Source organism: Eublepharis macularius, chromosome 18, assembly GCF_028583425.1.
Source record: "Eublepharis macularius isolate TG4126 chromosome 18, MPM_Emac_v1.0, whole genome shotgun sequence".
NCBI lineage: Eukaryota > Metazoa > Chordata > Lepidosauria > Squamata > Eublepharidae > Eublepharis > Eublepharis macularius.
This window is the reverse complement of record NC_072807.1, coordinates 10,573,915-10,587,484: the sequence shown is the minus strand read 5'-3', so window position 1 is coordinate 10,587,484 and position 13,570 is coordinate 10,573,915. Positions and strand designations below refer to the sequence as shown.

General features: G+C 49.8%; 1 protein-coding gene across 1 annotated transcript in view; it reads left to right on the top strand.

Moving 5' to 3' along the window:
- LOC129345356 (alpha-2-macroglobulin-like) overlaps positions 1–13,570 on the top strand; it is an 81,320-nt gene that overhangs the window by 26,457 nt on the left and 41,293 nt on the right. Inside the window, exons 12-15 of the mRNA XM_055002475.1 lie at positions 888–1,109; positions 9,775–9,838; positions 10,235–10,377; positions 12,185–12,328. Of these exons, the coding sequence (XP_054858450.1) occupies positions 888–1,109; positions 9,775–9,838; positions 10,235–10,377; positions 12,185–12,328 (573 nt within the window). The remainder of the gene's footprint in view (positions 1–887; positions 1,110–9,774; positions 9,839–10,234; positions 10,378–12,184; positions 12,329–13,570) is intronic.

The window sequence follows — 13,570 nt, the reverse complement described above, 5'->3', positions numbered from 1 at the left end:
ACCACATGTGTAGACTTGGGAAGCATTGTGCCCTCTGCATTGTGCCAGTCTAAGCTGCCACATATGTGGCTTGGGCAAAGAGCTGACCTTATAGAGAAGTGATGGTTTTCCCAGGACCATTGCATTTTTTTTTTACCAGCAGTGATCTTAAATGGGTAGTTCATTCAGACAAACTGTTTTAACTCTTTCCCTCCCAATTGGGTGGGAGCCTGTGGGATCAATCCTAGGTTTGAGGGGCAATGTCTCTAAAGCCCACCAAAATTCTCCTACAACGTTTTGCACTATTATCTTTAGGGTTTGCAGCCGGCAATATTAAAACTTTCCATCTTCCCCACTTGCCAGTGGAGCCAAAATCTTCTGTTCTTCCTAACATTTGTCTTTAGAAAAATATGTTTCCTTCCTGAGCACAGCATGCAGAGCTTATGGCTATTTTCACATCACTATGTGTTTTCTTTTAGGCAAGGTGCTTCAAATTTACAACAGTTACCAAGATGGGCATCTGTCTATAGCAGCAGAAAGCAGTAAGAGTCCAGTAGCACCTACGAGATGTACAAAATGTGTAGTAAAGTACGAGCTTTTTGTGAGTCACAGTATCTGAAGAAGAGAGCTGTGACTCACAAAAGCTCCTACCCTGCCACAAATGTTGTTAGTCTTATAGGTGCTACCGGACTCTTGCTCTTTTCTGCTACAACAGTTACCAGGTTTTGTTTTACTGATGTTTTTGTTTTTGCTTCTTTGTCATGCTACAGTATATTTTACATTGTTCTAACCTTGCTTTGAATGCATTTTAAGCTGTTTTGAATGTCATTGTGGCAGAAAGACAGCATATCATGATAAAAATAAATTAATAAATAATATTTCCAAATCTTTGGGCCCTTTTTCATTAGGCACTTTATAAATCGCCAGAATACTGTTACGATATGAACTGGGTCACGCCTTCTCATCAAAGTGCAACTAAAACAGCATTTTATCACTATTCACCAAGTAAAAGCTACATCCATATTGATTCTGTTCCTGAGACCTTAAGCTGTGGGCATATTCAGCCACTCAAAGTATATTACATCTTAAATCTGGATGCTGTAGCAGAGAAGATTCACTTCTATTATTTGGTAAGTCTGAATGACCTTAACTTTAATGAAATGGGCCAAAACTGTGGCGGAACTTCTGGAGTAGGTCTAGAACTCAGAGGCAGAGAAGGTCCCAGGCCCTATCCAAAGTCCATTTTGAAGAACAGATTTCTGAGGCTGGTTAGCAAGACTGGGGCAGATCTCTGCGAAATTATTGGGCCAGCTGGATTAGTGATCTCTGTGGGAGGGGAGCTCCCTCATCCCACCTCTTGCACCCTGAAGCGGCATCAGGGATAAAATGGCCATTGGGTCAATAGAATAATGTCACTTCTGGGGACAACTGGAAGGGACATCAGTTCTCTCTAGAGGTCTCTGGTGATTTCTAGAGAGGCGTGATGATGACACTTCGTGATGTCATGTTAGGGCTGCCAGTCCCCTGGTGGGGGCAGGGGATTTCCTGCTTCCCATCTCTTCCCCCAGCCATCATGTACCTGGCCATCGGGGGGTGGGGGGAAGGCCCCCAGGAATGGGCCCCAGAGGTTAAAAACCTCCTGGTCCAGCTCGCAGTGGACGCTCTCCCCACAGGCTTGATGACATCACTTCCAGGAGTGACGTCATTGTGCCTGGAGGTGGGCATGCCCACTGCTGGGGACAATGACATCACTCCCAGAAGTGATGTCATCACACCACACTAGGAGTGTGCACGGGCATTGCACATGCACGAGAAGTGTCACAAGGTGAGTAGTGGTGTTCCCCCCCCCCACTGGGAGGGTAAGAGGATCTGGCAACCTTATGTCATGCTGTTGCCAACTGCTGCTCCCCATGCCCCCCAATCTCCCACTGGTTGTGGAGTTGCCGTGGTCCCTATATCCTCCCACTGGGAGGGGGGGCTGGCACTCACTTTGTGCTGGTGGCAAGGTCTTCGTGTGCTAATGTCACCGCTGGAAGTGACGTCGTCACACTGGCCACAGGAGCACTCTCACATTCTGTGCGGGGACAATTCATCCCGTTCGGGGCCCGATTCAGCCCCAAACCCAAGTGCAGGAATACTCCCGCAGCCAGTGTGGCAATGTCACTTCCGGAAGTGACGTCGCCACGCCCGTTTGGGAGCATGCGCAGCACATGTTCCTGAGGTCCCTGCCAGTGGCAGACAACCTCTGGGAGCTTGCCACCTCCTGCCGACCACTGGTGGGTCACTGGGTAAGGTGGCAATCCCCTGGGAGTTTGCCCGCCATCAGCAGGCACCTGTGAACCCTAGCCCCAGGAGCCAAAGTAGGTGCAGGTAGCTGGGGGCAGAGAGGAAGCAGAGGGCACCTTCCTCACGTGTGCAAATTGTGCACATGCTCCCACACTCCCCTTTTGTGCTGGAAAATGGCACCATTATCTGCCTTGTCAGAGGAGCCGTTGGGCATGTTGAAGCTGCACAATAGAAACTGCCCGTTTGGAGGCGCCTGATGGCAGATCAGACGCAGGGCCAAGGTCAGCCATAATGGCAGCAGACAGCCTCCTTGCTCGGCTCTGTGTAAAGCAAGAGGAGCGGGCAGGGATCTGGTTTCAATGTTAAAAAGTGTCAAGCAAGTGAGGGAAACAGAACTGGGTCCCTTTGGAAGAAAAGCAGGCCAGAAATATTATAAACAAGCGAATCAACTCTCTCCTTCCCCCCCTCTTCTCTCCGAGGCACAGTCAGGCCCTTGGCTCCCTTATCCTCCTAACTTGATAGTCCATGGACGGGGGCAGAGGAAGGGAAGGGGATGGAGCACAGCCCCTTGTAGGGTCGCCGGGCAATACCTGACACCTGGTGGGAGGGTTGGGGGGGGCAATATTATGGGAGAATTTTTTAAGTGCACCTTCATGAACTTATCCAAGGTTCTTACTGGAAGCCGCCAAGATTAGCTCTCGGAATCTCTGGAAACTGTGGTTTTACTTCCAGTAAGAACTTCGGGTAAGTACCAGGGGCTGTGTTTTTAAAAACATTTCTCGACTCATTGTTTATGCTCCCACTTTGGGGGGCATATCAAATGATTAAATGTAGAATCTTGGATATTGAATTCCAAAATCTATACATTATGGCTAACAAAATTTGCTCTCCTTCGAGTTTGCAGATTCCATTGGCAGTGGATCATATGGCCCCAAACTTTTAGTCCCTGCAAATTCCACGACAACACTGAGCTTTTCCTTTAGCTAGATTTAAAGCTTTGCCAGCTGTGATTTTATACGGCAGATTTCAAAAGAGAGCATGTGTGGCCAGGCACTGTCTTTGCAATACCGTTTGTATCAAGACAATTCCACATGTTCTTGTCTATGATGTTGATATTCGTTTTAAATATTTAAGCACTATTTTAGCTAATATAATGGGAGTTCTTCTGATTCCCACGAGGTTTGCTGTCTTTTAAATGATTGCTTCTTCAATATAACTGAGAAGGTAGCAAAGTTTTTACAACTTGCTATAAAGCTGCGCCAGGAGAAGTTTCAGAAATCAACCGCTGATATCACTCAACTGTTTTATATTATATTTTGTTCTTTTTCTTTTGGACCATCCTCTTTTCTTTGTTATATGCCAATAAGGACTGATGGAATTGAAAACAGAGTTGCGCTTACCGTAACTACTGTTCATTGACGTCTTCTGTGCAGACACACATGGGACTGCGCCTGCGCAGGCCTGCCGACCGGATTTTTCTTTACTAGCAAACGTCCACTAGGGGGCGCACGTCCGATCCAATGCGCATGCGCGGCCGTTTCCCGCCCGAGCGACATTGGGCGACGTCGCCCCCTTTCCCCTCAGTTTCTCCTTTGCCGCCGAATGCCTTCACATTATCTGGAAGAACACAGCGGGGTAGGAGGGAGGGTTGTGTGTCTGCACAGAAGACGTCAATGAACAGTAGTTACGGTAAGCGCAACTCTGTTTTCACTGTCCGTCTTCTGTGCAGCCCCACATGGGAGACTCACAAGCCACTTACCCAGGAGGCGGGCATGTGTTCTCACCGAAAAAGAGACTGAAGCACTGCATTACCAACAGCAGCCTCTTTCCTTTCCCACACATCTAGTGCGTAATGTTTAGTGAACGTGTCAGAAGACGACCACGTTGCAGCCCTGCAGATGTCTTGCAAGGGCACGCCCCTAAGGAAGGCCACAGAAGCAGCTTGCGCTCTGGTGGAATGAGCTGTTACTTCCAAAGGGCAAGGTAACTTAGCATGCGAGTAGCAGGCTCTAACAGTTTGAGTGACCCAACGGGAAATTGACTGGGCTGTAGCAGCCTTTCCCTTCCTGGGCCCATAATAGCACACAAACAGTTGTTTGGCACTCCTAAACTGCGATGTACGTTGGAGGTAAAATAAAATAGCCCTCCTCACATCCAAGGAATGTAAAGCCCTTTCAGAGTTATCAGAAGGGTCAGGAAAAAAGATAGGAAAGACAATGTCCTGCGAGGTGTGAAATTGAGCCTTGGGCCTTGGGCCTAAAACGAAGGTCCGGCCTGAGAACCACCTTATTTTGATGGACCTTCAAAAAGGGAGAATCCCACCTCAGGGCAGCAAGCTCGCTAACCCTGCGGGCAGATGTAATGGCTACCAAAAAGGCCACCTTACAGGACAACCATTTTAAATCACAAGTAGCCAGTGGTTCGAAGGGTGATTTCATAAGTCCCGTCAGCACTACCTGCAGTGACCATTGGGGAACAATTTCCTTGACTTGTGGAAACATATTATACAACCCCTTCAAAAAAGACTTCGACAAACTGTGGGAGAACACCGTCTTCCCATCTATTTTAGGGTGGAAGGCTGAAATGGCAGCCAAATAGACTTTAACAGAGGAATTAGAGAGTCCCCCATCCTTTAGGGACAGGAGGAACTCAAAAATAAAAGACAACTGGCAATCCCAAACATTAACTGCGGTGTCAGCAGCCCAGGCCTCAAAACGCTTCCATTTAGCTGCGTACGACCTGCGAGTGGTGTCCCTACGGGCATTCAGCAAAATTTCAGCTACCCTGTCAGACATCCCCTCCGTCCCCGAATGTGCCAAGCAGTGAGGTTGAGTTTGGGTAGGTCGTGATACCAAACCCCTTTGTCGGACAGAAGGTCCGGGTTCAGTGCGAACCGATAATATGACCCCTGTGAAAGCTGCATGACATGTTGGAACCATGCTTGTCTGGGCCAGAAGGGGGCCACCAGAATTAAGTGCGGCCCATCCCTCTGGATCTTGCTGACGACCCGAGACAGCAGTGGGAACGGAGGGAAGGCATAAAACAGGTGCCCTGTCCAGCGTATCTGGAACGCGTCCCCCAGGGAGTGGTGACCTAGCCCTCCCCTGGAACAGAATTGCGGAGCCTTCTTGTTGGCCTCTGCCGCAAAGAGGTCTACGTCCGGGAACCCCCAGTCCAAAAAGATGGCGTTCAGGTAATTGTCTGCTACAGTCCATTCGTAGCTGTCGAATCGCATCCGACTCAGTTTGTCTGAGATGACATTGGTGGTGCCGGGAATATGGACCGCCTGAAGGAACACGCCTCTGTCCACGGCCCAGTTCCAGATCCGAACGGCCTCGTCGCAGAGGGCCTTGGATGTAGTGCCCCCTTGTTTGTTCAGGTAGAACATCGTGGTGCAATTGTCTGTGAGCACCTGAACCGCTTTCTGCTGCAGCGTGTCTGCGAATGCGATAAGGGCATAACGGACCGCTCTCAATTCTAGCAGGTTAATATGATCTCTCCTTTCCTGCTCCGACCAAATCCCATGTGCCCTCAGGGCACCACACTGGGCACCCCATCCTACTGTGGAGGCATCAGTCGAGATTGTGATCTCGGTCTGGATGGACCCAAACGCAACACCCCCAAGGAGGTTAGTCTCATCAAGCCACCATCGTAAGGCCCGGATAATCCCTCTGGGGATGGAATATCGTTTATTCTGGGACTCGTGTTCAAAATCATGAACCGACAGGAACCACAGCTGGAGAGGTCGCATGTGCAACCGGGCCATAGGGGTGACAGCTGTAGACGAGGCCATGAGGCCCAGTAGCCTCTGGATCGCAGTCACGGATTGGAACCTGCACTTGGAAAAAAAGGTTCACCATCCTGCCAATTCTTAACGCACGCTCCCTGGGGAGAAAACCTCTGTTCACGCCACCATCCAATTCCATACCGATAAACAGTATTCTCTTGGACGGGGTAAGGTTAGACTTTTGCAAGTTAACCAAAAGCCCTAACCGGGAGCAGGTGAGCATCACTGTACGAATCTGGGCCAGGAGTGCATCAGCAGAGGGAGCTGCTAGGAGCCAATCGTCAAGGTAGGGATAGATGGTACAACCCTGTTCCCTCAAATAAGCCACTACCACAGCCATACACTTAGAAAAAACTCGTGGGGCTGTTGATAGACCAAAGGGGAGCACTCAGTAATGGTAGGCCTTATTGTTACAAAGAAATCTAAGGTACTTCCAATGATCAGGATGGATGGCAATATGAAAATATGCATCCTTGAGGTCCAGGACAGCGAACCACATGTCCTCGGGCATTAACTGGAGGACCGTGTTCAAGGTAAGCATCCTGAACCTCTTGACGAGAACGAATTTATTCAGTTCCCGTAGGTCTAAGATGGGTCGTACCCCTCCATCTTTCTTGTCTACCAAGAACATCCTGGAGAAAAAGCCTAAGGGGGGGTCCTGAGGGAGCACCTCCCACACAGCCCCTTTCTCTAGCAGTGCTACAACCTCAGCCTGTAAGTTATGAGAAGAGGATTGTATTGAGTGGTCAGGAAGAGACAACACTGGGTAAACATCAAACTGAATTTTATATCCAACATTAACGATTTTAAGAACCCAACTATCGGATGTAATTTCTGCCCATGCAGAGGCAAATTGAACCAATCTGTTCCCAAACATCACAGACTGTTCAAATTCTAGTCAGAACTGCTTTGGCTGCGTTGCTGACTCTTTGGCATCGTGGGCTTGGGGACCGCGACGAGGGCGGTAGCTAGCTCTCCGGCGCTGAAAGGAACTTGCAGGCTGCTGGAATTGCCTGCAGGACCCATAACGGGGATACGGCTGGTATCGCTGTTGCCGACCACGATAGCCCTGTGAAGGGCGATACTGGAACCAATTTTCGGCAGACGGTCTGGTCGGGAGGATGCCGTAGGAACGGGCTGTCAGCCGATCTTTGCGTTTTTGGGAGAGGTAGTCATCCGTCTTGGATGAGAACAGGGATTGACCCTCAAAGGGCAGATTCTCAACCTTATTACGTGTCTCGATCGGCAACGCAGTCGTGCGGAGCCATGAGTGTCTGCGGAGGACGACGGAGGAAGCTAGAGCCCTTGCAGAGGTATCAACAGTGTCACGGCCCGCGTTTATTGTTGCCGAGACAGCCGCAGGGCCTCATCGAGGATCACCTTTGCCAACACCCTCTGGTCTGCCGGCAGTTTTTCCATGAAGGCCGCCATACGGTTCCAGAGAAATATCTGGTACGCCCCCATGATGGCTGAATAGTTAGAGATCTTCAGCGTCAGGGCAGCAGAGGAGTATAATTTCTTGCCCAGGGAGTCCAGTTTCCTGCTCTCCTTGTCAATGGGCACTGCATAAGACCCCTGGCGTTGGCGGGTCTGCATTTCCTCCGTAATGAGGGAAGAGGGAGGCGGATGTGCAAAGAGGTATGCACAAACGTCATCCCGTGTCTTGTACAGGGCCTCCAGCTTGCGGGATGTCGGGTACACAGAGGCCGGCTTCTCACAAATGTCGTGAATGATTTCCACCAAGCCCTCGGTGAACGGGAAGGCAATAGTTGGAGGGTTGCCGGACTGGACGTATTGCAGAATCTTGTCCTTTGGCTTAGGATCCACAGCCGATATCTCGATGTCGAGAGAACGGGCCATCCTGACCATCTGCTCCGAGTATAGCCGATAGTCCTCAGAGGGTGACACACGACCAGTCCCAATGATGATGTCATCTGGCGACGGGTCAGATGGCGGGCTAGGACTCGGGCACTGATAAGGCTCTGCACGTAGGTAAGGTGAGACGCGTCTAGGAGAACCATAGTGGGAGAACTCACTCCTAGTGTCACCCCAATACTCCCTGCCAAACGATGGAGAGCTGGCATACAGGGAGCCCTCTCTGTCGTAGCCACTCCGAGGAAGGTGGTAAGGCCGGTCCCCCCTCACCATATAGTCATCGGCATGCCACGTCTCGGCAGCCCGAGGTGGAGCGTCGGGTAGGTCACCATCGCCATCAGTGGAGTGGTGCAACGGGGATGACAGGTGCGGTGATGGGGTCGAGGGCTTCTCCCAGAGGACCTCATCCGTCTGGACCGACGTCGAGTGCTGGTGCTTAGATTTTTTCTTTGACTTCTTTCCGCCCTTGGAGGCTGAAGTCGGATCGGAGCTTCGGTTCCGGTCAATCGGAGCCGGTGACACAGACAACGGATCCGAAACCTTCGGATCCAACCGAGAGCCCGTCTTCGGAACACGACCAGTGCGAGCCGATTCAGTGGGCTTCGGAGTTGATGACGTCGGAGTCGGAGTCGGATCCGACGGCTTGGGAACCGACCCAGCCGGAATGTTCGGATCTGAAGAAGTCCTCGGCACCTTCGGAGCCGATGTGGCGGTCGGTTCCGACCTCGACGGGGACCTGGAACGGTGCCGCTTCCGAGTCGGATCCGACTGCGGAGTGGAGCGCTTGCGACCCGACGCGGAACTCGCAGCCTCCTTCAGATCCGGGGTCATGGAATGCTTGCGACCCGACGCGGAACTCGCAGCCTCCTTCGGATCCGGGGTCGGGTGTTGGGCTTGGCGGCGATCCGGCGAGCGGGAACGCGAAGTGGAAGCGGCCCTTCGGACAGATTCCGTCTCAGGGGGGGTGTCAACCGTCCCACCAGCCGGTGGAGGTCCCCCTGGGGTACCCGGAGCCCCCGACGCCCGCATCGCCCTTCTCCACAACAGGACGTTCAGCCTATTCGCCCTCTCAGCCCTCGCCTTCGGGGTGAACCGTTGGCAGTGCTCACATTTACCGACGATGTGCCCTTCTCCCAGGCACTCGAGGCACACGGAGTGACCGTCCGTCCTCGTCATCTTCGTGGCACAGGTGGAACAACGCTTAAAAAGCGACTTCTCAGACATCTTCTCCTCAGAAAAAAGTTTCCTCAGAAAAGCGGACAGCTAGATCTTCACCGGTCGGCGGCAAAGAAGAAACTGAGGGGAAAGGGGGCGACGTCACCCAATGTCGCTCGGGCGGGAAACGGCCGTGCATGCGCATTGGATCGGACGTGCGCCCCCTAGTGGACGTTTGCTAGTAAAGAAAAATCCGGTCGGCAGGCCTGCGCAGGCGCAGTCCCATGTGGGGCTGCACAGAAGACGGACAGTGAATAAAAACTTTTCTCATGCTGCCAATACGAGCTGCATTGGGCAATGGGGACCAGTTGCCCCCCACCAGAGATTTGGCAGCCCTAGCCCTGGAGTTATAGGTGGTAGCTGCTGCTGTGACAACTGGTTTGGACGTTGGGGCCAGGCAATACCATATCTTTGTTGTACTTCAGATACCAGTCTTGCAATTTTATTTCTCTTGCTGGAATTGCTTCAAATCCAGAATTAGAATTCTAAGTTTCAGTTTACTATACAGGATCTGGTGAGGCATTTCTGGAACCTCCTCGAGCCCTGAGGGTAGCACCCCTAGCATGTGGTGTTGGACAGGTTAGCCTCCCACATGCCATTTCCACTGCCAGCATTTCCTTTTTTCCATGCAGGTGATGGCCAAGGGAGGTATTGTGGAATCTGGGATCCATGCAGAGCCTGTGGAGAATGGAAAAGGTAAATGCTTCCCGCCTTCCTCTGCTTCTTCCCCTTCATCCAAAGGTGCTTGCCGGCTGGGAGAGGAACAGGTGCTGTTTTCATACGCGGTGAGGTGCCCTCCCCTTTCAGCATCTCCAGGGAAATACACTAGCCCTTCCTTGTCCAGAACAGAAAGAAAATCTGCTTGGAGCAATGGACATCTTGCTCTCTCGTCATCTGTACATTCCTTTTTGGCTCTTGCCTACAGGGATAAAGGGAGGGAAGGGGGGGGGAGTCAAGGGATTGCCTGGGGGAGGGAAATTTAACTTCCGGTTTGTACTTCAAAGTTCCCTCAACCAGCAGCTGAAAGTCAGTCAAAAGTACTCTCTCTCTCTCTCTCTCTCTCTCTCTCTGATTTGTTTTTCAATCCACTAGCCAAAGGAATGTTTCTTCTGGATCTCTCTGTGGACATCAAAACTGCTCCTGTATTGAACTTGTTTCTATATGTCATTCTGCCCAGTGGAGAACTTGTTGCTGACACTATAGAATTTGCTGTTGAAAACTGCTTTTCAAATAAGGTAAATGGAAGTACACCAAACACTTCCAGTCCCAGTGCATACACAAAATGACTGCTTCTTTCATTGCAGAACTGGTGTAAGAGAGTGAGCAAATGGCAGGGCTTCCAGGTCAAGCCTAGCAACCATTGGGAGGGTTGAGGATAGGGACGTGGGTATTTGTGACGTCGGTTGCATCCCTATGTCACTTCTGGGGAAAACCTGGAGATGATATAGGATACCTCTAGGAATCGCTGGAAACTCTATGGTATGGTAGCTCTAGGAATTGTTGGAAACTATGATAAAAACAAAAAGATTGCCATAGAGTTTCCAGTGATTCCTAGAGCTACCCTACATCACATCTTGGTTTTTCCTGGAACGTATGAATGTAGCCAACATCAGCTTTTTTAAAAAAAATTGCCACTGCCAACGCAATGTGTCAGGTCTTGCCACGTATTTTCCCCAAGCACTTCACTGCATCACTCAGGTGTATGAGTTAAAGTTACTTTATTAAGGAAGAATACCAGTATCAAGAGGGTCAGACAGGACCATTGGCTGAAGTGATGCATGGTAGCAAAGCAAGGTTAATTATAGGGCAAACTCCCCGCCCCCAATAGGAAAGAAAGCCCATTAGGATTTTGGCGCACTGGGTCATGGAGCCAGGAGAGAGGGGAGGAGGGGAAGGATGAGATCTGCTCAGTCTCTTAGGATGTTGGTGCAGTCTCGGCTGGAACTTCAAGGCCATGTTCACAGGCTGGCCAGGAAATGGTAACCAAAACACCTGCGACATAAGCAGCTAGCAGCCAGTCAGCAAAACAGGTTCCCTCTGCATGTTCTCAGAGGTACGCTACACACTGCAGCAAGAAATTCATAACACATGGCAGATATGCTGGAGGTGTAGATGACACAATGCCTCTGGCCATGGTAGGAGTCATGGCAGCCCTAGGGAAAGGAGCATGTAAGCCCATCTATGCGCCAGTTGCCTTGGTGTTAAACTCTGCAAACTCCAGCAAGGGGGGACTTTTCACAAGAGGGCTTGGGTAAGACGCCCTTGTTTTGTCTCTTTTTATCCAGTTACCGTAACATTTAACAGGAGCAGATGCATCAAAGCAATTTAAAATTAGCTACTTGCCATTCTGTGTGCAACTTAAATGACTTAAGGGTCACAAATTACAGTTTGGATAACTAAAACGTGATTTCTAATTTATTTATTTATTTATTTATAGTCTGCCTTTTTTACTGAGTCTCAAGGCAGATTACACAGTGTTGGCCAATTTGCCAGAGTTTTGGACATCTGGTGGAAATTTATGTTGCAAATATTCATACCATATTTCTCTGTGGTCTCTCTATTATGTTAAATATTGCACTGCAGTGTGTTTTGCATTTATCTAGCTCTCTTGTTAACATGTGATTTCAAACTTAAGATGTAGAATGGTGCCCTGAACATGAACACCAATTTTCATTCCTTCAAGGAACATATCACAGTACAATATTTTGCATTTTTGTTCCCTCGTTGAAAGAGGAGTGGGGATAGGATCATTGGCTGGCATTCAGATGTGAAACATAGAATTGTGTCCTGGGTATGGGTACCAGATGCCATTCTGATATCAACAAAATTATTGTATTACAAATAGAAGGCTAAAAAAAATAATTAAACTAACAGGGCTCTTCATTTGGCAAACTAGTCACCTGGTAGGAAACACTTTTATAGGTAGAGCTAGTGAACTACTGAAAGGTTAACGACATGAGAGGGGAGCCCAAGCCAAATCCAGGATACATTTTTTTTATGCTGCTGTATATGTGATTGTCCAGTGACCTTCTATTTTTGCAGGTGAAATTGTCGTTTTCGGCTGCCGAAGGCCTGCCCAACAGCAAGACACAGCTCCATCTTGCGGCCTACAAAGATTCCCTTTGTGCTATCCGTGCTGTTGATAAGAGCGTTCTGAAACCTGAAGCTGAGCTCTCACCTCGTACTGTGAGTCCAAGCTGCATCTTGGAAAGAAATGCGATCTCTTCAATGCCCAAAAATCTTGCTAATGAATATATGAGGTGCTGTTGTTGAATATATTAGTCAGATATATTAATTCCTCCCACCCATCTGCCTTAATAAGCAAACCTGTAAAACAGATGAAAAACTGCTCGGGGGGAGGGGGGCGGTAAGATAAGTTCAGGATGAGTGTAATTCATCCAGAGACAGCAAACCCTTCATCTCCCTTTGTGGAAGGAGGTTCAGCTATCCCACAAATCATAAACAAAAATATGCCATGCGGGGAGGGGGGGAGTATTTATACACAGTAGGGTCCCAAGCTGTTTTCTGAACATCAGCACCTTTCTGAAAATGTTCATCAAAGCTATTAGAGGTAGGGTTCCCAGGTGCCGGCTTGTGGCGGGCAAACTCCTTGCCCACCGACCCACCAATGGTCAGTGGGAGGTAGCAGACTCCCAGAGGTTGTCCAGCATCGGCAGGCACCCCAGGAACTCACACCATGTGAGCGCAAGGGGTGCAATGATGTCACCCCTGAAAGTGAATTGGCCCCACATGGAGCGTGGCAGCGCTCCCATGGGCGGTGTGATGACATCACTTCCGGGGGTGATGTCATGACACAGGTGTCAGAGTGCTTCCACACCTCACTGCTGGCAGGAGGGTATAGGGACCTGGCAACGCTAACTGGAAGACCTTCTCCTAACTGTTGGCCGAGTGCCTAAGCAGCGACCAGGACACTGTACTGATTAAGGTCTATTTTTGGAACTAACAAACTAGAGACGAAAGAGAGGAGAGACACTAGCAGCCTTACTAGTCGAGAGAGTTTGTGTAGAGTTCTCGAAGAAAAGCTGAAGAATAGCGTTCAGCAGACAGACAAGGACAAGCCCCTTTTGAAGGAAGGTACTCCACCTACAGTCGTGGCTAGCTAGAGTTTGCTGCCCCCTGGAGGATCTTTTTCCTTCCTCTTCGTACACAGGACTTTCTATACGTCACACTAACTACGGGGGCCCAATAATGGAACTGGAACGGAACACAAGATTTTGCATTGTGCTCTCCAGTTCAACTCAAGTTAGATGGGAAACCTGATGTGGATCTTGAGTGTTTTGAATATCATCATTATTGTGAGACGGTGTAGCACAGTAGATCAGCAAGTGAGCTGTGAAACAGGAAGCCCCCGCTTCCGATTTCTGCTCTAAAAAGTTTTGGCAGAGGTGGAATTAATTGAGGCCACTT